The sequence below is a fragment of the Augochlora pura genome, chromosome 7 (genome assembly GCF_028453695.1).
Source record: "Augochlora pura isolate Apur16 chromosome 7, APUR_v2.2.1, whole genome shotgun sequence".
NCBI classification, from domain to species: domain Eukaryota; kingdom Metazoa; phylum Arthropoda; class Insecta; order Hymenoptera; family Halictidae; genus Augochlora; species Augochlora pura.
Window position 1 is genome coordinate 29,564,195 of NC_135778.1, and position 23,502 is coordinate 29,587,696.

The 23,502-nt window shown below is 36.6% G+C and overlaps 3 protein-coding genes and 1 non-coding gene across 6 annotated transcripts; 1 reads left to right on the forward strand and 3 right to left on the reverse strand.

The window, feature by feature from the left end:
* Positions 1-63: 63 nt before the first annotated feature.
* On the reverse strand, positions 64-2,922 carry Cpr49ah (cuticular protein 49Ah). The gene is made up of 3 exons (XM_078184606.1): positions 2,711-2,922; positions 1,640-1,901; positions 64-785 (listed from the first exon to the last, which is right to left on the reverse strand). Exons 1-3 carry the CDS (start codon positions 2,920-2,922, stop codon positions 696-698), a joined length of 564 nt encoding a protein of 187 aa, XP_078040732.1. The 3' UTR covers positions 64-695.
* Positions 2,923-5,568: 2,646 nt separating this feature from the next.
* Trnar-ucu (transfer RNA arginine (anticodon UCU)) lies at positions 5,569-5,641 on the reverse strand. The gene has a single exon. It is a non-coding gene; the product is annotated as a tRNA-Arg (tRNA).
* A 4,240-nt stretch (positions 5,642-9,881) lies between these two features.
* Positions 9,882-13,811, forward strand: LOC144472938 (homeobox protein rough). Its single transcript, XM_078186404.1, has 4 exons — positions 9,882-10,076; positions 10,833-11,091; positions 12,641-12,875; positions 13,601-13,811. The coding sequence occupies exons 1-4, from the start codon at positions 9,882-9,884 to the stop codon at positions 13,809-13,811; spliced, it is 900 nt and encodes a 299-aa protein (XP_078042530.1).
* An 849-nt stretch (positions 13,812-14,660) lies between these two features.
* On the reverse strand, positions 14,661-23,069 carry Hrb87f (Heterogeneous nuclear ribonucleoprotein at 87F). Of its 3 annotated transcripts, none has more exons than XM_078185424.1 (7): positions 22,916-23,069; positions 21,898-22,109; positions 21,517-21,829; positions 21,187-21,433; positions 20,945-21,094; positions 20,062-20,222; positions 14,661-15,640 (listed from the first exon to the last, which is right to left on the reverse strand). In XM_078185424.1, the coding sequence occupies exons 1-6, from the start codon at positions 22,934-22,936 to the stop codon at positions 20,092-20,094; spliced, it is 1,074 nt and encodes a 357-aa protein (XP_078041550.1). In that variant the 5' UTR covers positions 22,937-23,069; the 3' UTR covers positions 14,661-15,640; positions 20,062-20,091. The 3 variants fall into 3 exon arrangements, with proteins under 3 accessions (XP_078041550.1, XP_078041551.1, XP_078041549.1); XM_078185425.1 differs by lacking the exon at positions 14,661-15,640 and adding an exon at positions 17,527-18,976 and having other exon boundaries at positions 21,193-21,433; XM_078185423.1 differs by lacking the exon at positions 14,661-15,640 and adding an exon at positions 17,527-18,976.
* Positions 23,070-23,502: the final 433 nt, after the last annotated feature.

A 23,502-nucleotide genomic window follows, 5' to 3' on the forward strand; every position in this document is an offset into this window, starting at 1 on the left:
ACTCTCGGGCGGTCGCCAGAACCGGAAATAAAGATTAAATAACAGAAGACGATGGAGGGATAACGATGTTCGCGGAAACTACGTCTGTTACGTAAATCACGTGGTATCGTTTATTGCAAATATTCACGTGGCGATTATATTCTCATTTACAGAACACAGAGAACAAACGGATCTCGTATTGTTAATCGTGTGCTTGTGTGTGTGTGTGTGTGTGTGTGTCATGAAAATGATATACGCATAAGAGTTGATCGAGATTATGTTGCTCTTAATTTAAGGATCTTAATTATTGGTTCTCCTAGAGCGGGCGTGCAGGGGTGGTCGTCGGGAGGGCAGCTACGAGGCGACTTACTCGTAAGCTGAACAATGGGGGAGCAATAACGGTAAAACAAAAAGAACGAAACAAAGTGTAAAAGAAAAAAAAAAGAACAAATAGGTATATACAATATTTCTACCTAATGTGAAAAAAATGAGCGTGTAAAACCGCGGTAAGTAATGATTAAATGACGATGCTTGTCACCGTTCGAGACTTTTGAATGCTCACAATAAATAATCGATATAAATTTATTAATAAATACTATGCCCACGTGGAAAGATTCTACTGTGCTCGATAGAAAAATACGATAAAACGTTTCCCGACCACCGCCGCATGTTGAGTGCGCATCAGCGGGAACTTCGTGTTCGGTGCACCCTCAGCCTCAGAACTTCCGGTCGTAGTTGTCTCGTCGCTCCACTTGTTGGTTCAGAGGCTGTTGCAGCTTCTGCGCTGCTTCTCGCGCGTCTTGCTCCTGCAAAACGAATCGCACGTCTCGACAATACGAAATGATTTAATTTCACAGATTTATGGATGAACGATCCAACAATCATTTGGCAATATTCGATTTTCTAAGCGTAAAGTGATTATTCTTCTTTTTAACAAAGTAGCTATCTAATTGAAATTGTTTCACGTATCAAGAGTCTTCTCATCCAGATTAGACAAACCCTAAGCTTTAATAGTATTTGCCTTAACCCCTTGCACCCCTTGCACCCCTTACACCCCTTGCATTCCTTGGATAATCCTTTGCGTAATTTAGTAAATATGAATATTATATAATTCTTTTAAATTGAAATGAAATTTGATTTATCTGTAACTAAAATTTAAGAATAAATGTAGATAAAAATGCATGATAAAGAAAAATTCCGTCACTCTTTCAGCGAAGTTATTAATAATGAGATAGTGCTAACCAACGTAGCTATAAACGAAATCATAGCGCAAGGGGTTACACCCCTGAAACTGACCAACCCCTAAACTCTGCTAACACTAAATTTTGCAAGTGCAACAACGTTCTATAGAAAAAATGATTAAAAACGAATCAGCAATATTCGAATTAGAGTGTCCGTAGCGTGAAAGGGGCTAGGAGAGAAATCGCGATCGGATTGGTCAACATCTCGAGATCGTAAATCTGGTTCCCCAAAATTAATGCCTCGGACCGACGGGTTACCAAAATTTCGATTGGCCAGTTGCGCAACCGGTGGCAATCAGGGGAGTCAAAGGTGACCCGAGCGTGGAGACGAGGGGGGTGTGGACTGGGCATCGGAGCGTACTGAATGGAGAGAAAGTAAGGTAGGTAGCTGGAAGAAGAGAGGAGCCCGTAGGCCGTACCTCTTGCTGACGAATGCCTGCAAAGATGAGGTCGAGGCCTTTCTGAATCTCCTCGCTGACTGGCGGCGGCGTGGGAATATGATCGCCGGTCGCGTGAAAGCCAGTCTCGTCAGCTGTGTAGTGTATAGTGATCAGTTTCCCCTCGGGACTCGTGTACGAGTAGCTTCCTTGTTGGACCAGTGCCTCTCCTTGGTCCTCGCCCTCGCCCACCTTCTTGATGTAACCGCTCTCCTCCGCGATGATGCTGTTTCCCGTTTCATAACTGCGAATAATTTACACGCCGTCTCAGATTTGTGGGAAACCAGACACCCCGGCCGCCACGGCACAATGCACGGTTAATTACCATTAACCGGCGATTAAGAAACACCGTTTCCTCCGCGCCGTTGACATTTCGCAGCCGCGATTATGCTCGGCCGACGATTATCGCCCGGCACCGGAAACCACGCGGATTTTTCTCCGACGCGATACAATTTTCGGTCTCGCTCGAATCTAACGAACATGCTTACCCACCGCATAATTTCCCGATTATATTGTTGCAATTAGAACCGTCTGTTCTTGATAGTCGCACGGAGATAACGGCGGCCATGCGAACAATTTTGACACGTCGTTAACGTTGAGAGATGATTTTTTATTCATTTCGTTTGTCGAGCGTGTTTGCTAGGGAACAATGCAACACGTTGGAAACGGGAATATTATTAATAAACTTAATTGGTAAAATTTACGAAATTAAGTTTACGATATTAGATTTACAAAATTACGAAATTAGATTTACAAAATTAGATTTACAAAATTAAATTTACGAAATTAAATTTACGAAATTGGCTTCACAAAAGTAAATTTACGAATTTAGACTTACAAAAGTAGATTTACGAATTTAATTTTACGAAAGTAGATTTACGAATTTAATTTTACGAAAGTAGATTTACAAATTTATATTTACGATATTAGATGTACGAAATTAGATTTACAAAATTAGATTTGTAAAATTGAAAATCCTATTTTGCAAAACGTAATGTTCAATTTTTAATATCGTTGAGGCTTCGTCGGTGAAATATAAATAGTAATACATACCTCGTTTTGTAGGTTCCGTCGTGCTCCTGCTGTTTGTTCCAGTGCAGTATGGGAACGGGGGTGGTGCTATGGGGTTTTCTCTCTTCGACCGGGGGACCCTGTTGTCTGTCGTTATCGTGGTAATTCTGGCGACCGTGATAATTCGAGTCTTGAGCCACTGCCAGACCCAAAACCATAGCTAACACCTGCGACGATAAAAGACGAACGTACATACAAACGATTCCCAGAGCATTACTCCTCGTTCCGCCATTTTGTGATATTATTTTTATCGAAAAATACGTGGAAATTGATCGTCGGTATTGTTTAATAGCTGCTGAAAATGATCCGCCGTTTCGCGTAACAATTACATAAAAGAAGGAACGAAAATAACAGCGATGTTTTTGCACGGTTACGTATACCCCCTTAATGTCACAGTCGCGCGACCCTATATGGAGATGAAACGGAATTTCAGTAGGGCAGAGGATCGAACAACGGTATTCCCATTGTAGCATCCGCGGAGAGGCAGCAAGATGAGTGAAAGTGAGAAGCAAATGCCAGCACAGGTCGTTTACTCCTGACCCATGAAGAGTTCGCGATCTCGTTAATGCGATTCCACTTTGCTTCACTTTTCCGACGATTAAACAATTAATTAACCAATTAATCGACAATTCGATCGGCACACGTATCTCGGCGGATTAACTATTCGTTTGCGAACCATCGATCTTGAAACGCGTCGACGAAACAATTCGGAAAACTTACCCTTCGATTCGCAATTATTATCGTGTAATTACTTGCATCGTAATTATCTCGAAAATAAAGTAAAGATATTGCAAATCAATTTTAAAATACAACGAAGAATTTTAATTACAAACGTTTTCGCAGATATAGCATTACGAATTCCTGCGCTGTGTTAACAAAGTTATACATTATTGTGATTTTGATACAAATGATTCCAAATTTAACAAACTCGCGTTTTATAATATTAAAAGATGTTTACTGTTGTATCATAGCGATACAGTTTGTTATTTATATATAATAATATATTACGGCTATGTGGAAAATTAAGATGATAGTAATTTTCAATCTATCCACAAGAATTCATTGCTACATTACTTTGTGTAATTTGAAAAGGTAAGGAAGCAACGTTGCGAAGATGCTGTTCCCGAATGGAATTATTTTTAGAAACGGGGATTAAAGAAGCGGCAATGTTAATGAATAAATCGATGACTTACGATACACTTCATCTCGGAAAAATGTTGCAGTCGCAGGAATAGAAGATGCCGATTCGGTCCAGACACGTTTGTGACTTCACGAAAGTAAAGAATTCACCTTTTATACCGACTCTCACTTTGCCCCCACCTTGAAACAGGGATGAGCCTCTCGACATAGACTGTTCACCTGATTACAGAAACCTTTATACACACGTTGCTCCATGAACGTGTGCGAAACCCATGGAACGTAGCAATAAAAACGATCCCACAGGTATAAATACTTGTAATGCTCTTTTTTTTTAAATACTATTCACGCCGTCTGTCATCAATTAATTAACATCTATTATTACATAATGTGTTTATACAGTAGAAAGTATCGAATAATCCCTGGAATTCTTTCGAAATTACGTGTTAATTATCGGATCATCGAAAACGTATCGAAAAATTGTGTAATTACAATTGGAGCAACGATCAATGGCAGCAACATTTATAGAACAGTACGACATTCGTTTAATCTTAAAAAGTGGTAGACCTTAATGCATCGCAGTGTAGCATAGAATAAATTGTTCTTTATCGTTTAATTTATTCCTCCTCATCCTTCTCCCAGCTCTGCAATTCTTGTTGCTTCATTTTTCCCATTACTCGCTGCGAGCGTTTCTCATCAGTGAACTGGAGATCGAGCCACTTTTTCATGATTTTCAGACGTTATTCCGAATTTCCTTTCGCTTCAACGATTTAAAAACATAGAGGAGATCTCTAGCAACGTCTCAACTATAGATTTCCCCATATTCGAGCTGTAATTAATTGGTTATAAACGATTTTCCGATTTGTGTCCCAGTATTGAATTTCCGAGTAAATGATTTGTGCCGCTTTCCCCATAAGAAGCCGTGTTGAATTCGGCACGAATTTTCGGCTAATTTCAAACAAGGGAATAGCGCCAATCATATGCAGGGGCAGAACGCTGAAACTATCCAAAATAGTCAATCCTATCAAAAATAGCCAAATCCGATAGTCGGTAATTTTCGCGGGGAATTACGAACTGTTTCAGCTTTCCGCTGCAAGATGGTGATATCTGAATATTCAATTTAACATGTAACAGATGAAATTGAAACTGAATTGTCGAGCAGTTTGAGCGTTTTACTTCTAGATGGCGTGGCTTGTCGCTTTTTCTGGAGCAAATGATACTTGCCATTGTTTGCATTAATTTTTATAGTAAGGGCGGCACGAATCATTTGTAGCATTAATTTTTAAACAGTCGAATTATTATTTTTTCAAGTATTAAGATTTGCGCAATTCTTGCTGTCAGTTGAAGATTGTATTAATATGAGAAAGTCTAATAAACAATTGAGTATGTTTGAAATAATTTATTACATTGGCTATTACATACAGAGACTATGCTGATTACTTATAAAATAATTAATTGCTTATAAAACATAATTTATAAACATTTTCTTTTTAGGAAGACATTATTTCTTATAGATGCATGCATATCTTAGAATAATATTACATAATTTGAAATGTAATTGCCCGTGAATTAAATTAGTCAGTCGTAGTAGAATATTAAAGAAAAATTAAGATACAAATAATAGTGTTATGAGGATACCAATAAAAGGAAACAAAAATGTGAGCGGAGACGTGAAAAACACGCCTACATCTCACAGTATAACTCATCCCTTGTGGGGATCGAACCCACGACCTTTGGATTAGAAGTCCAACGCGCTATCCTCTGCGCCAAAGGGACTTGAACTTATTTTCCCTTAGGAAAGCTTAGGACGCGTGATACATGACGAAAAAAATTGTAAATATAATAATTTTCATCGAATCAGTAATATGATGCATGTACAAACACTATATTTATTTCTATGCAACAATTCAACGTTAAACAATAGGTTGTACAACACTTCGCGATAGCTACTTGATAACATTGTAGACATTTAATAAAAATGTTTAACTATATAAACATGTACGAGTGCCTTGTTATGACACTTCAAGGTCGCTGGATAAATCCTCGTTAACGGGAAAACATTTTCGAATAATTGTTAGAGTCTATTCGCTGATTCTGATGTTACACTCTTCATACAAAATGGTGGTCACCTGCATCAATTCATACAGTAGAGAATTCTTCACTGAAATTTATAATTAGAATGCACTATAATAGTAGGCAATAATGTGACAAATAGTCACAGAGTTAACGAAAATATCAAAGAATCATATGGAACAACAAAATTAATGTTCGATGAAAGGATTTTAATCTTTGTAGCATTGCAACTTTGTTAATAAAAATCGAATGATAATCTTCATAGGCTTATTTTGCAGTTTAAAATCTCTACTTTGTTAACTCTGTTAATTTATTTTATTTGGAAAAAAATTGTTTCGCTCTTGAAAATTGAATAGCATGAACAATTGAAATAGGAGAATCGCTAAATCTTTGATGGAAGGATTTTAATCTTTGACGCATTGTAACTTTGTTAATAAAAATTGGATGGTTGTCTTCATAGGCTCATTTTAAAGCTTGATGTTTCTACTTTTAACGCTGGTAATTTATATTATTCGGAAAAAATTCTGTCGCTGTCTAAAATTGATTAGCATGAGCGATTAAAATAGGAGAATCGCTAAATCTTTGATCAAAGGAATTTAAAATTTGATGAATTGTAACTTTGTTAATGAAAATTGAATAGTGGTCCTCATAGGATCATTTTAAAGCTTGAAGTGTCTACTTTCAACTCTACTAATTGATTTTCTCGGAAAAATTTCTATCGCTCCCGAAAATTAAATAGTACGAGCGATTGAAATAGGAGAATCCTTAACTCTTTGCTCAAAGGATTTTAATCTTTGACACGTTGTCACTTTGTAAATAAATATGAAAATAACTGCAGGAGGTTCTCTTTACGGTATCGTCGACTATAAACAGCGACAACAGTTTAAACAATTGCCAGAGAAGTTCGCAGAGCCGTCGGATAAATAAATTCGATGGGAATATCGTGGTGTCGCGTTGATTCGAACGTAGCAGCTATGTTATTTATCGGGTCCTCGGCAATCTTTAAACGCGGCCATCCATTTTCCAGCCGCTGCCGGATTCTCGAGCATGTCTGCGCAGAGATAATCCTACACTCCTTCATGCTCGCGTGAAAATTACCTATCATAATTAACTCGGTGGTAGGGCGATAGAATGGTAGCCGAGGCATCGGACCAATCGGAGCCAAGTCGGAAATCGATGTAATTAGAGGCTGGACCAACGGGGATTCGCCGGGAGATGCGCATGTGCGCACCCCGGCTTCGGCGCGACGTCAGGGTGTCTAATTCTCGCCGAGCGATTGCTATTGTTCCAGCATTACAATCATTACGCACACAATCTCCCTCTCTCTATCTCTATCTCTCTCGTCTCCCCAACCATAAGCGATCCGCAGACACGCGTCAATATCTCTCGAGCAACTTATGTTGCCTGAAATTTGACTTTGTTTAACACGCGGCAACAATTCGTTCAAATTTCACGACAATTTCAAACGGCAGAAGAGTTAAAATAATGTAAATATTTCTAAATTCTTTCAACATGCTTGCCCTCGTGTATGACTGTAAAACCACGGTCTAATAATTACAGAAAATTTAGCAGGACAATTTTCATCCTGTTCGTTGATCCAACCAAGATTTTCGAAAGGTTGGAGCGATTAAAAGCTTGTTAAGGTGATCAAATAATTTGTCGATTGTTTTCATGGATGTTCTAACTGATCTGTGACATTCGAGGAACATTTATCTGTTTGTTGTGTTTCGTCTGGGACGAAGCTAACGGGATTTGTGGCGAATAAACGCGGCCATTGTTTTCGGGGGATGTAAGGGTAGCGGCGTGAGCGGGAAAGAAGGATCGCAATTTGATGAGAAAACGCGAAGGGATAATAATAAAAGGAAAATAAGTATACAATGAGGATATCCGCGAAGCCCCTCGAGGGTCGAACAATTGGGATATTGATGTATGAGAAATGAATTCTAGTGTAGATTGTTGAATGTGCGGTTGACTGTAAAAGCTCAAGATATTGAAAGACCGCGATTTTATACTTTTCCGTGCTCTTGTGATTAATATGGAGAGAGATGCTCCGTGGTCTCATTGTTAGGAGGCAATCCGCTAAATCAACGCTCACCGCCAAATTGAAAACCGTAACAAATTGTTCGCTAACCCTCGTGGATAATTTGGTTGCCTCTGTGTACGAACCGCGAGATACTGTATTGTTTTTAAATTTATCAAGTCGAAATTCCATTGAAATATCTTTTCAAAGGATTTTAGTTAAACAAAATAAGCGTACAATGTTTTTCAAGCTTTAATTTTAATTATATGGATTTTTTATTAATATCCGAGGTTTTACCGTACAATGGAATATTATTAAAAATAATTTACTCGTGAGCGTAATTAATTGTGGCATAAGTGTTGGTAATAATTCGATCAGAGGTATCGATGGATTCGTTAGTGTATTGTAGATACGGGAACGCGTCATTAAATCGCAAGCGTGCCGCGTTAACAGTCGAAACGGAGCGTATGATAATAAATCGATTGGAAATTGCTGCATTACAGTAATGAATTCTATATAATAATAAATCCCCAATCATTGAAATTAATTAGTACCCTGAAACTCGGATAATCCAACCCACACGCGTTCGTACGTAATTCCGATGACATTATTTTCAGACGGCCATTGGATTCGTTAATCCTACAGTATGCACTAACTATACAGCACCTCATTGCTTATTTAACGATTAAAAACCATATCAATTTTCCTAACAAACATTCGTGTACTCGTTGAAATATCACGGTTGATCCTTGAACCTCCAATTTAAAAACACATCATTCCGATAAAATCACACTGATTGGTTTTCTAAAGAATTTTTCTCTTGCTGCACAAAAGTAATGTACTGATACATTATCGCCTACCTGAACCGTCTTCAGATAATAAACGATCCCATAGATCTCTTCGAAAAACATTCTCTTAAATCTTGTTCTTTAATAAAGCAATCACCATCTCAAAATTACCTGTAAGACGAACCTCGAAGTGACCACCGAAGAGCCTCGAATTTTTTTCCAAAGCGTATCGGTCCTGCATAGAGAATTGTGCTAGGTGTACAGTAGTAGATAAACTGTCTGCAGATAAATGCACCACCCCGTACAGATACGAAACGTTCAACATACCTGATTTCACGGCGAATTACCTGGCGACAGAGACGCGATTAAAAAACCACCCCCCGGGCCCCGTCGCAGCGGCGTACGATTGCAGGTGCCCTTTCACAGAGAGGCGTTACAACGGAATTATCGCAAATCGAAGGGATGGGGGTGGTTTCCGGGCTCCCCGCTAGGGGTTGGGGGCGGCGTGGCCACTGTGCATCCCTCCCACCTATATCCGCCATAAGGAGAGGGTGGAGAACCGCCTCGGCTACGTATGCTGCTGCTAACCAACCCCTAACTTTCACGATCCTCGACAGTGGTTTCCCCCATTCCGTGCCGGACACCGTTCACAGACACCAAACACCTGTGCCAGCCGCCGTCAGCGATTTTAATTTCCACCAGGGAAATCGAGAAAATCGAAAATTCCAAACCGTTCGCCCTGAATTCGGTTTCGACGGATTCCGATTCACGATTTTTTTGCTGTTTCACGCGGTTTCTCACGGTCGCCGGAGGGGTTCGATAGTGCTAATTGGGAGAGAGAGAGAGAGAGAGAGAGAGAGAAAGAGAGAGAGGGGGGATGGTGCCAGTGTGACGGCGAGCGACGGACACCGTCTGAAATTGTGGAGGATCATGTTAATTAGCGTGGAACTCTTGTACGATGGTCACGGGACACGGAAGAACTGACATTGTTGCAAGTAGATTGTTGAGAGCAGGAGACCGCCTCGTCTGGTTTCTCCGTGACGAGGTTTGAGATCGTTGTGACGTTATTGTTCCGGTTCTATTTTCCCGTTCGTTTCTCGGCAAAAGTATAGCTGCTCGTGGGGTGGGTGGTTAGATGTCGGCGAAAACGGAGGGCCCGTCATCGCCGCGACGATTTTTCGCTAGGATTTACGGTCACCTGGAGAAAGAGAAGGCCGAAAGCAGCGATGACGATGATCGTGGGAAGAGGAGCGATTTGCCAGCCGACTCGGAAGACTGTGCCAGGAATACCCTAAACGGCGATGCTTCTGACAATGTCCATACTGTACAGGTAAGTCATTTACGTCATACATTCGATCGTCGTTTTCTTTTATCCCCAATTTCGAGTCGCGAAGAGCAGTTGAATTTCGTGTCCTCGGACAAGCTTTGCAATGTTTAATCAACAATTTCGCAAGGTAGCAGCTTACTGCAGATCCTATGATACTCTGCACTGATAATTTCGTAACTGCCGCTATTTTGTTATAATTTTTCATGAAAGGAGTAGTTGAATTTCAAGACGTTGCGATTTTTGTTGCAACATTTATTGCCCCATCAGTTGCAACCTTGTAAAGAATACTTGAATTTGAAGACACTGCGGCTTTTACAGCTTTTGATAGCCCCATTAGTTGCAACCTTGTTTGGAAAGAATTCTTGAGAATTTGTTGCAATATATCGTGTGGAAGGAACAGTCGAATTTGGAAATTTATTGGCAAATATGTTTCTACAAATGTGTCAGCCCTGCTACAAATTCTAGTATATTAACCCTTTGCACTCGAGTGGTGACCCTGAGGCACCACTAAAATTGTTATATAACATTTCAAGATAGTGAAACTATCACAAGAATAAATTTCATATGCATAAAAGTGCACATTATTGCATGAAATAAACATACTATAAGCCAGAGAAGTTATTTTAAATTTACGGTTATAATTGTTTCAAGTGCAAAGGGTTAATGAGAAATAGTCGCATTAAAAGCGACGATGTTTAAATAAACTATAAGGTGGCCTCGCGATGTTTGCAACTAACAAGAATGTTGTTCGCCGAACAGGTACCAGACTCCAAAGAGACGATCTCAGAGCAAGCAGATGATAACAATGGAACGGACGTGCTAATGAACGAAGACAGAGAAAAAAGTTCAAGTTTAAAGCTACCATTCTTCCATGGTCTCTTTCCCAGAGTGCCCAGTCTTCCTCTGACACACCTGCATTTAACACAGATTACGTATCCGCCCACGCACTCGTCGCATCTTCATAATTTGCCCTACCATCAGACCCCGGAGCACTACCTGCAGGGATTCTCAGCATTTTGTGAGTATTATATACACTAATATTATTAATATCGATAAACATTATTATTAGAATTAATAGACTAATATTATTATCATTAATAAACCAATACTATTGTTATTAATAATATCGTATACGTTAATCAAATTGGCACTTGCATTCTGGCCATAGAGCTAGGATCACTGACAGCTTTTTGACCAATGTAAAGCACTTCCAGTGTGCAATGCATAATAACGCACAGTATTCCAGCGAAACTATTAGCTGTTAGATATTTCAATTGTTGTTCAGTTTTAAGAATTTTTAATACACAAAACTATAATAACACTTTTCTAATGAATCGTTGGTTAAATTTGTAGCAACACTAATTAACCCTCAGCACTTAGAATTAATTTAATTCGAAGACGTTTCTTTCAACATTTCCATATATAATCACTTAATTTTATTCATATTAAATTGAACCTACTCGTCTGTGAAAGGACACTGCTTCATTTATTCCACATTTCATTTCATATAAATGGACTCAATAGCGCGAAAAATAACTTTTGAAAAGCGACAGAGCTTCATTTAGTGGCGCCTTAGAGCCGCCATGATGTTTCCACCCCTTACGCTTATGATACACGAGACCAATCTAATCTACATTAATTTATTTCGTATCTCAAAAAGTATTGATCAAAAATCATCTCACTACTTCGGAAATAGTAACTAGACTTCGATGCATTTATAAAAAATTAGTGGGCCTAATTTGATACAATAAAAAGACCAAAAGAATTCAAGTGTATAAATACGCTAAATTGATTTTATTTAAATTACCCGAGAAAGAAAGAAATTTCTTTTTTGTTTTCGAAAAACTATTAAGATCGCGGTGGAGTAACAGAACAAGTAACAATTAATTAACACGGTAGACGGTGCAGAGACTGTTTTATTCGCGTGATCGAAAATATTTGATAATTTTCCGGCAGTCCCGGGTTCAATATTTCCTCGGTTTACCTAAGTGTTCAACGGCGCGTCGCATTATTACAGCGGGCATACGTGCGCGCGTGTGTTGAAAGGATGTATTCCGCTTCGCCACTTCGTAGCGATATTGATGAGATTACGAGACGCAGTTGGCCGCGTCTCAATATAATGTACATTGCCGTGTTTCCTCTAACCCGACTCTATTCGGCCGCCTCTTAAGCCGTCGTCACAACGGGGCCAGACAAAGGAATCGTTCGCTCGTTTCGCGAAAACTTACATAAACACGGAGCCCTCCCGGAGCCCTAACAATTATATAAACGCCGCGACCAACCCTCCGCGAAACACGGAGACGAATACAAGCTTGATTTTATTGCGTACGAATCGGATACACCTGTACGCTCGGCACACCAGAGCGGACATTCCTGCAATCGTTTTCGCACCCCTAATCTCGGCGATCTCTTTAGGACACATGCGAGCGGTATTTGACCTGATAAGTTTGTTTATTTAATTCAATAATTATTATCTATATTCGAGTGTGCGGTGGGTCCTAAATAATCGACAGAATTTACGGGTTTTCCCCTTCGAAGCTCGAGTAATTAATGTTTCTGTTGGACAGTAGCGCGTAGGAGGAGGAAAGAAGGCCGACCCCGAAGACAAAGGACGACCTTCAGCAGCGAGCAAACGCTGAAGTTAGAGGTGGAATACCGACGAGGAGAGTACATTTCCAGAAGAAGAAGATTCGAATTAGCGACGTCGTTACGGCTCACGGAGACGCAAATCAAAATCTGGTTCCAGAATCGGCGCGCCAAGGACAAAAGGATCGAGAAGGCGCAGCTCGATCAACATTATCGGTAACTATTATTAATTCTTCTGTTCTTTATATCTCGCAGAATATATTTGCGACATTGTATCCTACACGAATGTATTGTAAAAATATTGCAACAAGTTTTTGAAAATGGTCTGATTGAAAAACTACCCTTGCGTGATACTTGTTTCAAAATGGCGCAGCTTTGAGAAGTTTGAAATTGTTGAGAAAAGTACCGAGTTCACGATATACTATTTGATAGAGTACTGTGTGTTCATAGTCGAGTAAAGAAATTCAACTTTTTTCGCTGTTACAAGTGTTCATCCCCTGTAAGCTTGGAAGCCACGCTCTCCTATCATAATCGTGGGAAAAGATGCAGGTGACTTAAATCCAACAGAAATGATTTGGAAAATCCAATTGTGAATATACTTCCTGAATGCTTCGGTAAATTCGAATAAGAAATAATAGTGATTCGAGGGAGGGTGGCTATCGAAGCGTCGTGTCATTAAACGCTCTTATTCAAATAGGATTGGCGAGAGACTCGAACGAGTATAATATGTACTTAAGTGTATTTATATGTTGTTGAAGACCGATATACATATATAATGCTGTGATTATGACAGTTTTAACCATTAGGCTGACAGGGGTGTAATCTTCGCAGTGATACTACACAGTGGCAAATATTTTGATAACTATAAATGTTAATGTGCGAATAAAAATTGAAACGAATAAATTCTATTGAAAATTCAAAGTGGTAATTACCTGTTGCAGAAACATCGCAGTTTCCAACGGGATGGTGAACGTGCCGATTTATGGTAGAACTGGATTCTGTGAATTCTGCTTTTACAAAGAGACATTCAAATCGGCGATCAATCATTCATGCGTATCGACGAATTCCATTGGCGGGGCCTCGACGAAAACGCAGTGCAGCAGCGTAGCCAGCGAAACTTCCGAAAACACGAACACGTTGTCTTCGGTTTGAAAATTTTAATACTGCGGATTTTTATGGAGATTCGTATTTTCGAATGAAACGAAACGAAAGTCCGTTTTCTTTTCAGAATCGCATAAGTTTCACAGTCAATTTGTAATTAACGGGGATGCAATGATTGTGAACCTTTCGAAAGAACTTATTATAGGGTATCGTTTAGTTTTTATTATTTATATTCTCATTAAATCAGTTTTACCATCCGTATCATTTTATTCGATGAATAATACTACGTAGGATCTAGTGTACACGAGTTTACTATCTAATTTTATTATTAAATAGATAAATTTGACTTGATCAATTTTTATAATTAGATTTATATAGATTTGTAATACGTGTCTGTGATTTTATGATCATGTATAGCAACACAATTTGTGATATGTTCATCCGTTTTGTGATTTTGATACCCTGCTTACTACATTATTGTGTGTCGCATACTATATAATCTAAAAGTATGATTTACAATTGAAAAATACTAAGGTATCTTCAGATTGTTAAAACTTTTTAATCATATTTTCAGTTTATGCGTACAGTAAATTTCTTCTGTAAAATTATTGTTAATAAGAAAATATAGAAAGTACTAGTTTATTCAAATTTAATTGATGTCCTAAAAATAGCGATTTCTAATTATCTTCTCCACTTTCAACTTCTTTCTAGGTTTTTCATGGCATAATAAACTAACAAACATTCGATGTTTTAATTATACATATTCTTTATTACTGAAAATTCCAAACACTACTTATTGTACAACAAATTCGGCATGTATAATTGTATCGATATCACTCGGTCGGTAACAACGTAAACTGCTAAGAAAGCTAAACCTAAGGTGAAAATGAATTAAACACATTAGTCGTTCAAGATATTTATTACGATCCTTCAAGAAATGACAAGTTAAATTACATTGCTGAAAATGAACTGAAACGATTAATCCTTAACAAATTATTATATATCTCAGATATCGTTAGTACAAATATTTTCAAAATCTCGTTAAATTTCAAACACATCTACTGCACAAAAGTGTTTTAAAAAACCAACTACATTTATTGCAATTTAAAAAAAAATATTGTACTGTTTGATGTTAACTATAAAAATTATACGCATGCACACTATTTAAATAATATTAACAGACTCGCGCATGCTTTCAATTAAACTTTAATTATTTTCCTTAGCAATTAATTCTCACTGCTTTCGGAATTAAATTTGTAATACTGTTCGGTAAAATATAAAATTCATATACGTAGCTACACGTATACACATCCATGTATAATTCGATATCAATCATTTTTGCTGGAAGAATTGTATTATTAATTAATGTTTAATTAGGAATGGAAAACATACAATTTAACAGATTATCATTTGGTCCCTAAAAATCATGTACATATAATCTTTTAAGGGATGATTCTCTGTAACAATATCTTGATCAAAATTAAGAAAATTGAATTGCCATTTAAGTTTATTCTTTAAGTAATTAATCTTTAAAATATTACTTAAAGAGTGACGTAACTTTAAAAATTAATTTCAAAGTATACTGAGAATAACTTTGAAATCTTGATGTTTTCTCATGAATAACGCATTTCTTTAAACATAATCATTATTAAATAAGCCAAAAATCACAATTCATTTATACTTAATTTCATCCTTATATCGTCACAAACAATAATTCCTTAGTTGTTCTCTCAGCTGTTGTAAAATCCTGTATAAATCTTTGATTTAAATATTAGCGATCAGTCTATAAGGATTATTAATAATTATGAAAATAAATTGATTCGCTTCAACTTACCTCCCGTGATGACTAACTGATTATGGCAGTTGTGACACGGAGCGCTCTGGGGGTACCAGCCCAAATGGAAAAACCAGAAATTAATAAAAACGAAAGATAGCAATTAATACATATGATGTGAAACAAAAATAATTACTATCTCCTTCTTATACAATCATATTTTACAGTTAAGCCAAAATCCTTTCAACTTTCTCATTGTTCGTATTATTATTTTACTCGCTTTTAATACAATCTTAGTCTACTGAAAGTGTTCGTTATGAAAGTATAGATCAATATTCTTCCATACAGAGTTGGGCATTATTTTATGCAGTTAGAATTGAAACAATATTAATGCCCAACTTCCAATCTTTGGAACAAGTCTAACAATAAAATAAAACAATAAGTGAGTGTTTACAATACAAGTAATCCAGCAGAAAGCTCAATCAATAAATCAAAAATCATTTTATCGATTACACGCAAAATTTGTTGATCCCCTTTCCATAAATTGATTATATTATGTACGTCAGATCCTCTCCTACTGGTGTATGTAAAACAAAGTAGTATTTTCATAGAACATATTAATTCACAAGACAAGACAAAGCTTACTGATAGTACGTTGAAGGTAGTTCACTTCAACCCTTTTGCTACTATGAGCAATCAAAGTTGTCCACAACATAACGATTTATAAACTATATTGCAACATCGAAAGCAAGTTCTAAATAAAAAAAAATACTAAATGGATCATTTGCAATGAAAAGTTACGATTAATTAAACACATACTACGATTCGAATGGTTTACCATATTCATGGGACTCGTTTGAGGTTCACTCATAGCAAAAGAGTCAACAAAAATCTAACAATATAATTTACTTATACTCTGTCCGTTTTAATAAAAGAAAATAATTGTTAATTGAAACAGCAGAATTCAGCAGAAATATTATAAAACAGTGTATCATGCACACTTTGCCATTCACTGCCCTATTATCTAAACAAATGAATCTATTATTCCTACCTGTGGTTGTACAACAGAGGCTAGCGAGAAGCCTAGCAAAGCCTAGCTTGCTGCGCAGTGTCAGTATCATCCTTTTGCTCTGCTACCTGCCTGCCTTTAGTTTCTTCCTTCATACTTCGCTCTTACTATTAATATTCAATACTATTGTATATCTCTGCCCGATCGACCTAAGTGGACTATTCTCCTGTCGATGGTGACAGTGGCCTGTGCTCGTAAACAATGTTTTACCTACCTAAAATTGATTATTTACTCCTTACGTTCGCTACCTAACGAGTCACAAAAAAACTTACTTTATAACAAAGAAAACGTGTTGAATGAGGTTTCAATGCGTGGCGAGATAAAAAGCTAGAAAAGGAACTCATGTGAAAACAAAGGAAAACAATTTTGATGTACAACAGAACTAAAACTTGAAATCCCAAAATGGAATCTTTATTTCTTAATCAGTGCTGCACAATTATCTAGGAAGCTTCAAATTATTTTATAATATCAGAAAATTATGTTGAATATTTTAATAAAAAGGAACACAATTTGTGAAAAAATAATTACTTCAATTGAATAATAAGTATCACGTTAAATACCCTGATTTGTTCAGTATTATCCTGGTAGGAAGATTCCAGTAGGAATAATAAAAACGTAAAGATCTATTTTAAAACAACATGACAACTTTGAAGTCGCAAAAAAGCGTGACCCATGAGTTAACTTTCTTTTTTTTTATTATCACTGATATTCTCCGACACATTTCTCTATTGTGAATAATTAGCGAGATAGTTGAGACTACGTTGGTGCAGCACTGATTAAATCCTTTAAGCAATGGATTTAATTAGAAAAAGGGATACGATTAAATTGAGAAAATCGAGGAGTCTACTTACTAATTGAAAAGAAACAATAGGCGTATATTCCAATGAGAACTTAAGGTAATTTCATTCACTACAGAAAAACTGTTTATACCTAAGATCATTTTATTTCATTGCAAGTTAGTTTTCTTATCGTTCAAAGAAGAAGATTATTGATGAAAGTTCTGCATAGTATTCTTAAATATACAGTGTAACCCATTCTGGTACGCAATTCAATATACAGTATGTATAGTCTTTATAGATGAACCTTTGAAGTTCAACGCATCCCTTCGTCAATAAATCCGAACATCTTAATCTTAGATATTACAAGAACTACATAAAATTGGTCACAGGTTTTTGCGTTATGTACAAATTATTTAATACTGTGAATACATATAAATATATCAAGCCCATAATAGTGCTTCCACCGACTACACAGTTTTCGACAAAGAATACAAATAATTGTTCGTTCTATCGTACGTGAAGGTTCCAAGAGACTTTTTCGCGAATTGCTTCTGTATAGCGATCGATTAAATGTGCCCTTATCTAGCTAAAAACAGCTCTCTCCTAAAGGTTCTGTTTTGCACTTCACATGAGTTGTTCTTGTACTCTGACTTATCTCCTATGCTATCGACAATTTTCTTTTTTATTTCAAAAATGAAACAGTGACATGGAAAAGGTTCTGGTCATTTTTATTCGCTAACTCTTAAAACATTACAACTTAAAAAATAATTCGTTATTCTAGCGTAACCTACGAAATAAAATGCTAAACCAACATTTATAGTTCATGCTAGATCTGAATTTGTCTTTAAATTCATCGATACTCATTTTTTCGTATATTAATAACATTTCATTTAATATATCCTGAGATTTTGGTCTGTATAAGAATCGCCTCTTCCTCTTAAGAAATTAAAAATGTCTGCATCAACACAGTAAAACACCTAGATTCTTACATGGACCGCTATTTTAACGTCTTTCACTAGATTAGAGAGACAATCGTGCTTTCCAATATCTACCGCATAATCGTCCTATTTGTCGCTAATTGATTTCATGGTTTTCGTTAAATATTTTACAAAAGAAAATGCCGTAGTTGCAGACGCGATTAGAGATGCTTTTTGGATGGCACGGATGTATCCCTAGATATAGCAACCGAGTGAATGAATCATATTTCAACGTGTCTTTGGATTTTCAGCAGAAAACACGCTAATCATTTTAGTTAATTCGTTTGGATTTTTCTGTTTTCTTGGCAGATATCATGTGTGCCACACAAACGTGCAAGCACAGCTCTAGAAAATTATATGATGCAATTCGTTTTTTTTCACATAAGTGTAAAATATGTAAAACATTATATAGTAGGTGCTAGATACCAAATGAAATACAAGCAAAAGCCTCCCTCACTGTGATCTAACAGATGACGCTTCTCTCTCTCTCTCTTTCTCTTTCTGTCCTGTATCCTGATTGTCCTGCCTGGTCTTGTCTCTAGCCTTATAGCCCTGCCTGCTCCGATACTAAACAGTACAGATAGTACTGGCGACTAGAAGACAAGTAGAAGGTTCACCTGAGGTTTAAAAGTCATAAATCTATTAGTTCGGATGATTGGAATTACTCAAACTATAAAAAGCTATCAATTTTTCAGCTAAGTGTTCTATTATTATTTTCTATCATATCTATGCATTTTTAACGAAACATAATTCTCTAATATGTATTTTGAAAGCTGCTTCATATTGCATTTCTTTTATAGAATTTTTATCCTTTAATTAATATATCTGATACTAATATACCTATTAGGATGAAGGAAAACAATATTCGCTATGCAGGACTCTTAAATTTCCGAGAAGAAAAATTTAAGAGACGCAAAACAAGAAGATAGTGATGATCTTCTTTATTATGAAGATAAGACTTACTCGAGACACTACTGAATTAAGTAACAAGGCAAGAAAGAATAATTGTTTAATAACAATTTAAGCCCTGAATAAAGATGCAATGGACATTCCTTGAAATATCTAAGTTGAATGTATTTTGAGATGATTTGACAGAGAACAATTGTATACCAAACATTTCGCAATATTGAAGTCTCTAACTTGCTTAAGTCTTCTATCAGTCAGAAAGTGAAATTATCTCTTGCTATTTATGTCAACGAATTAAAAGTATTACCTTCTTTACTTTTTATCGTGTTTCCTTGCCTAACAATACATTAGTATACTATGCATAAATAAAATTTAAAACTAGAAGATACATGGATTTATCGTATGCCTGGGTAGACCAAAAACATATGTTAGCTATGATAACAAAACAGAGAACTACTAGTTTCACCATTGTTCTAAAACCTCTCCTCTGTTGTACCACTGTTACATAAATACTATATCACGAGAATGCAATTGATTATGGTTGTAGCTTCGACACAGCTAGCACACAAAAACATGATGAAGGTTTTAAACGAAGCGTTCAAAATTCTCTAATACCTTCATCGAAAAGCAAAATAAATTTTCATACAATCCTTATTCCGTACAACTCAATCACATGTCGTCCGACATACACTGTATTGTACTTTTAATGTTATTTATTATACTCTCATCATATAGTGACAGCCTAATACGTGTTGGAAATGTACAGAACTTTAATAAATAATTGAATTATGCTTACCATGTGAGGGAGTATCCGCGGATAAAATGCTTAGTATCTCCTTCCGCCGCCACCTCCACCACCTCCCATGTTCCCACCTCCTAGGGAACTGCCACCATAGCCTCCTTGGTTGCCATAACCACCGCCGCCACCACCTCCAGAGTTTCCACCACCCATTGGTCCTAAAAATCATGAAAAATGATGGATTACATACTTACAATAACAACTGAAACTCTAATTGATCCTATTTGAATGCCCGAAATACTAAGTCAAACATAAATAATTATCTTTCTGCTAGGAAGAACACATAACAACAAACTAAATTTACATAAAATAGAAAACTTAAACGAAGGATGCTTGCTTTCTTCTCTGCAACATCGCGCTATACTTCTACATACAACTTATGTTTTACTGAAGATATTATCTAGATCTCTTTCAAAATATTGAGACAAAACGAGGAAAGCAAAAATAAATATTATTATAGCCTCAAATAATCTTGTCATATCTTGAAATATTTTTAATCGACTATAGAAACAGTTGTTTCTTCAACTTTAGGCAGTTAGCCAAATGGAGCTAGAAAATTTGTAATTCATTAGTTTAAATGCAATTAATTTGGCAATAGAAGCGGCGATAATTAATTTTCTCGCTCTGTGTGGCGTTATCAAATTAATTGGAGGTAAAATATTTAATCTGTACACTTTATCTGCAACTTCAACTATAAATTCTTATATTAGTATGACTTTTGTATCATTGTCCAACTGCCAGGAGTCTAAGGCAAAGTCGGTCAAAGCGCACAACACACTGCGCGTTGGATTTTGAGGAAGATAGAAGTAATCTAGTTTATCGATCGGTGCTACCCATTCCGAATGTCGGCTATGTCTACCATTAGAGCTCATATTAATACCATAGGGTGCTGGTCTTCCTCCAGAGTTGAAGTTGTTCCGGACCGGACCACCGCCATAACCCTGCTGATAGCCTCCTCCGAAGTTATCGTTGCTCCAGTTGCCACCACTGTTGTATCCTCCCTGACCTCCTTGCCCTCCCCATCCACCTCCTTTTGATAACATTTAGTAAAACATATATTAAATTCCGAAAAGTAACATGTAAGACAAAAAAGAGGTGAAACAAAATCTTTTTTCTGCGAACCTTTACCTTGATTCTGATTCTCCCAGGGGCCGTTACCACCCCAACCTCCTTGATTACCTCCACCATAACCACCCTGATTACCACCATTATTCCAGTCGCCTCCTCCGCCGCTGCCTCGTCCTCCCCAGTTGCCACCTCCTTGATTACCTCCTCGAGGTCCTCTTCCAACATTTTGCCCTCCTCTGCTACCTCCAACTCCACTGCCACCGCCGCCAGACGCTGATGCCATCTCTGCTCTGCTCAAAGCCTGTAAAGTTACAAAATTAGTATTAATTATATTTCAATCTTCGTTATATTCTAGTCTTAATTGTAGTTAGTTCCAGTCTTTACCTTCTTTACATCTACGTGTTTTCCACGAATCTGATGATTACGTTGCAAACAAATCTTATCAACAGGATCATAATCGTCAAATTCTACAAAACCGAAACCACGCTTCTTGCCAGTTTCTTTGTCAGTAACAATACTAATTGAATTTATGCTGCCATAGCTCTGGAAATATTGTCTGAGATCTTCCTCTTCATGGTCGTCCTTTAAGCCACCAACAAACAGTTTCTTTACTGTTGCTCCTGCCTCGGGTCTGCCAATTTCTTGTCTAGGAACAGCTCGTTTTGGCTCTACGACACGTCCATCCACTCTGTGCGGTCTAAAATTTTGGATGCAATTGTGAATTTCCAATCTGCTGAGGAATTTTGATTTTAAAAAGTATACTACCTTGCATTTTGAGCATCATCTACCATATGGGCACGGGAGTAAGTGATAAAGCCAAATCCTCTGGATCGCTTTGTTTTTGGGTCCTTCATTACAACTACATCTACAATCTCTCCCCATTTTTCAAAGTGCTTCTTCAATGAATCATCGGTTGTTCTGTAGTCCAAGCCACCAATGAACAGCTTCCTGACATGCTCTGGTTCGTTTTTTCCATCCTGCAATGTTGAAATTATTGTTACATGTAAAATAGCACAAGGTATACAAACAGAGAATGAACAATTTTTAATTAATATTACCATAGCTCATTTATAGCTTTTGTATGGTAAATTTTGTGGACAATTGAGCATGATCTTAAAATATCAATTTTTATCAGGTTATTTACAAATATATTAACTAATCTTATGTAACACATTGAATAAAAAATATTTCAACAGTATAATTAATTTTAAATTGAGATATACCAGTCGAAAAAACTATAATTGTAAATACTATAACTAAAGAATTTTATTTAAATATATTGCGTGCAAAGTATTTTCGAGCGAAAATATTAAGCTGAATTCCCAAACGGCATAGCGTCAAGGTACGCCATGATTATACTTGGAACACAAACCGTACGCTATATCCTAATACTCGAAGTTTCAACTTTCCACACGTCATATCTTAAAAGATTTTAAAATTAATTCTAATACGAACTAATAATAAATTTTTACAACTTTTACAATTATTCCAGGGAACTATTTGATAAATAATACTACATCGGAATATAACAAAGACTGCTCAATTTCGAAAAATATAAAATATTTACTTTAGTACTTTAAAAAAAAAACAAAACGTATTATAAAGCATAGTTTAACGGATTTGTGGAAAGCATCGTAAATAAATTAAAAAGAATCACAGGTTATACGTGCAAAACAAAATGACGGATTATATGGCGCGTCTACTCGTTTTAGCTTGCGGAAATGATTTTATGTAAGAAAGTTATACCATTGAATCCAAGTATTATATTTAATTGCATACTTACATCGTGTTCCATTTTAACCATTTTAGGGAAATTGGAAGAGTGGAAAAACCCTTCGTCGCACCAAACACGAGTGGAACTACACGTATACGAGAAATGAAGTAAACCGCTCACTTCTCACTTCGCCTAATCGATTACTATTCCCTGCGAACGCTTATGTAAACCCCGGATGCGCGAGTGACCCATTTGGGCATGCGCATAACATATAATCGCTTTGTAATTTCAACATTTCTCGCAATATAAACAAAACATACCAAAATTAATATTACCTAAAAATGTGAAAAATGTTGCAATTTTTATTACAGAACTTATTTCTTACCATTATTTATCTTTTCACAACGGAAAAGATTTTCTTATACAGTACACCATTGCATGTACATTTACGAAAGATGCCAATCACACAGAAATAAAATTGTTCTATTATTTTATGTTAAATAAACAACATACACATTTAAATTTTATTATTGAATATTAATATATATACATTTTTTATATTGTTAATTTTATAACGATATTTGTTAGAACAATTGTTAATATAGCGCCGGAAGTATGAATTGTCGAAAAGTAGAACTACATACGATACATACATC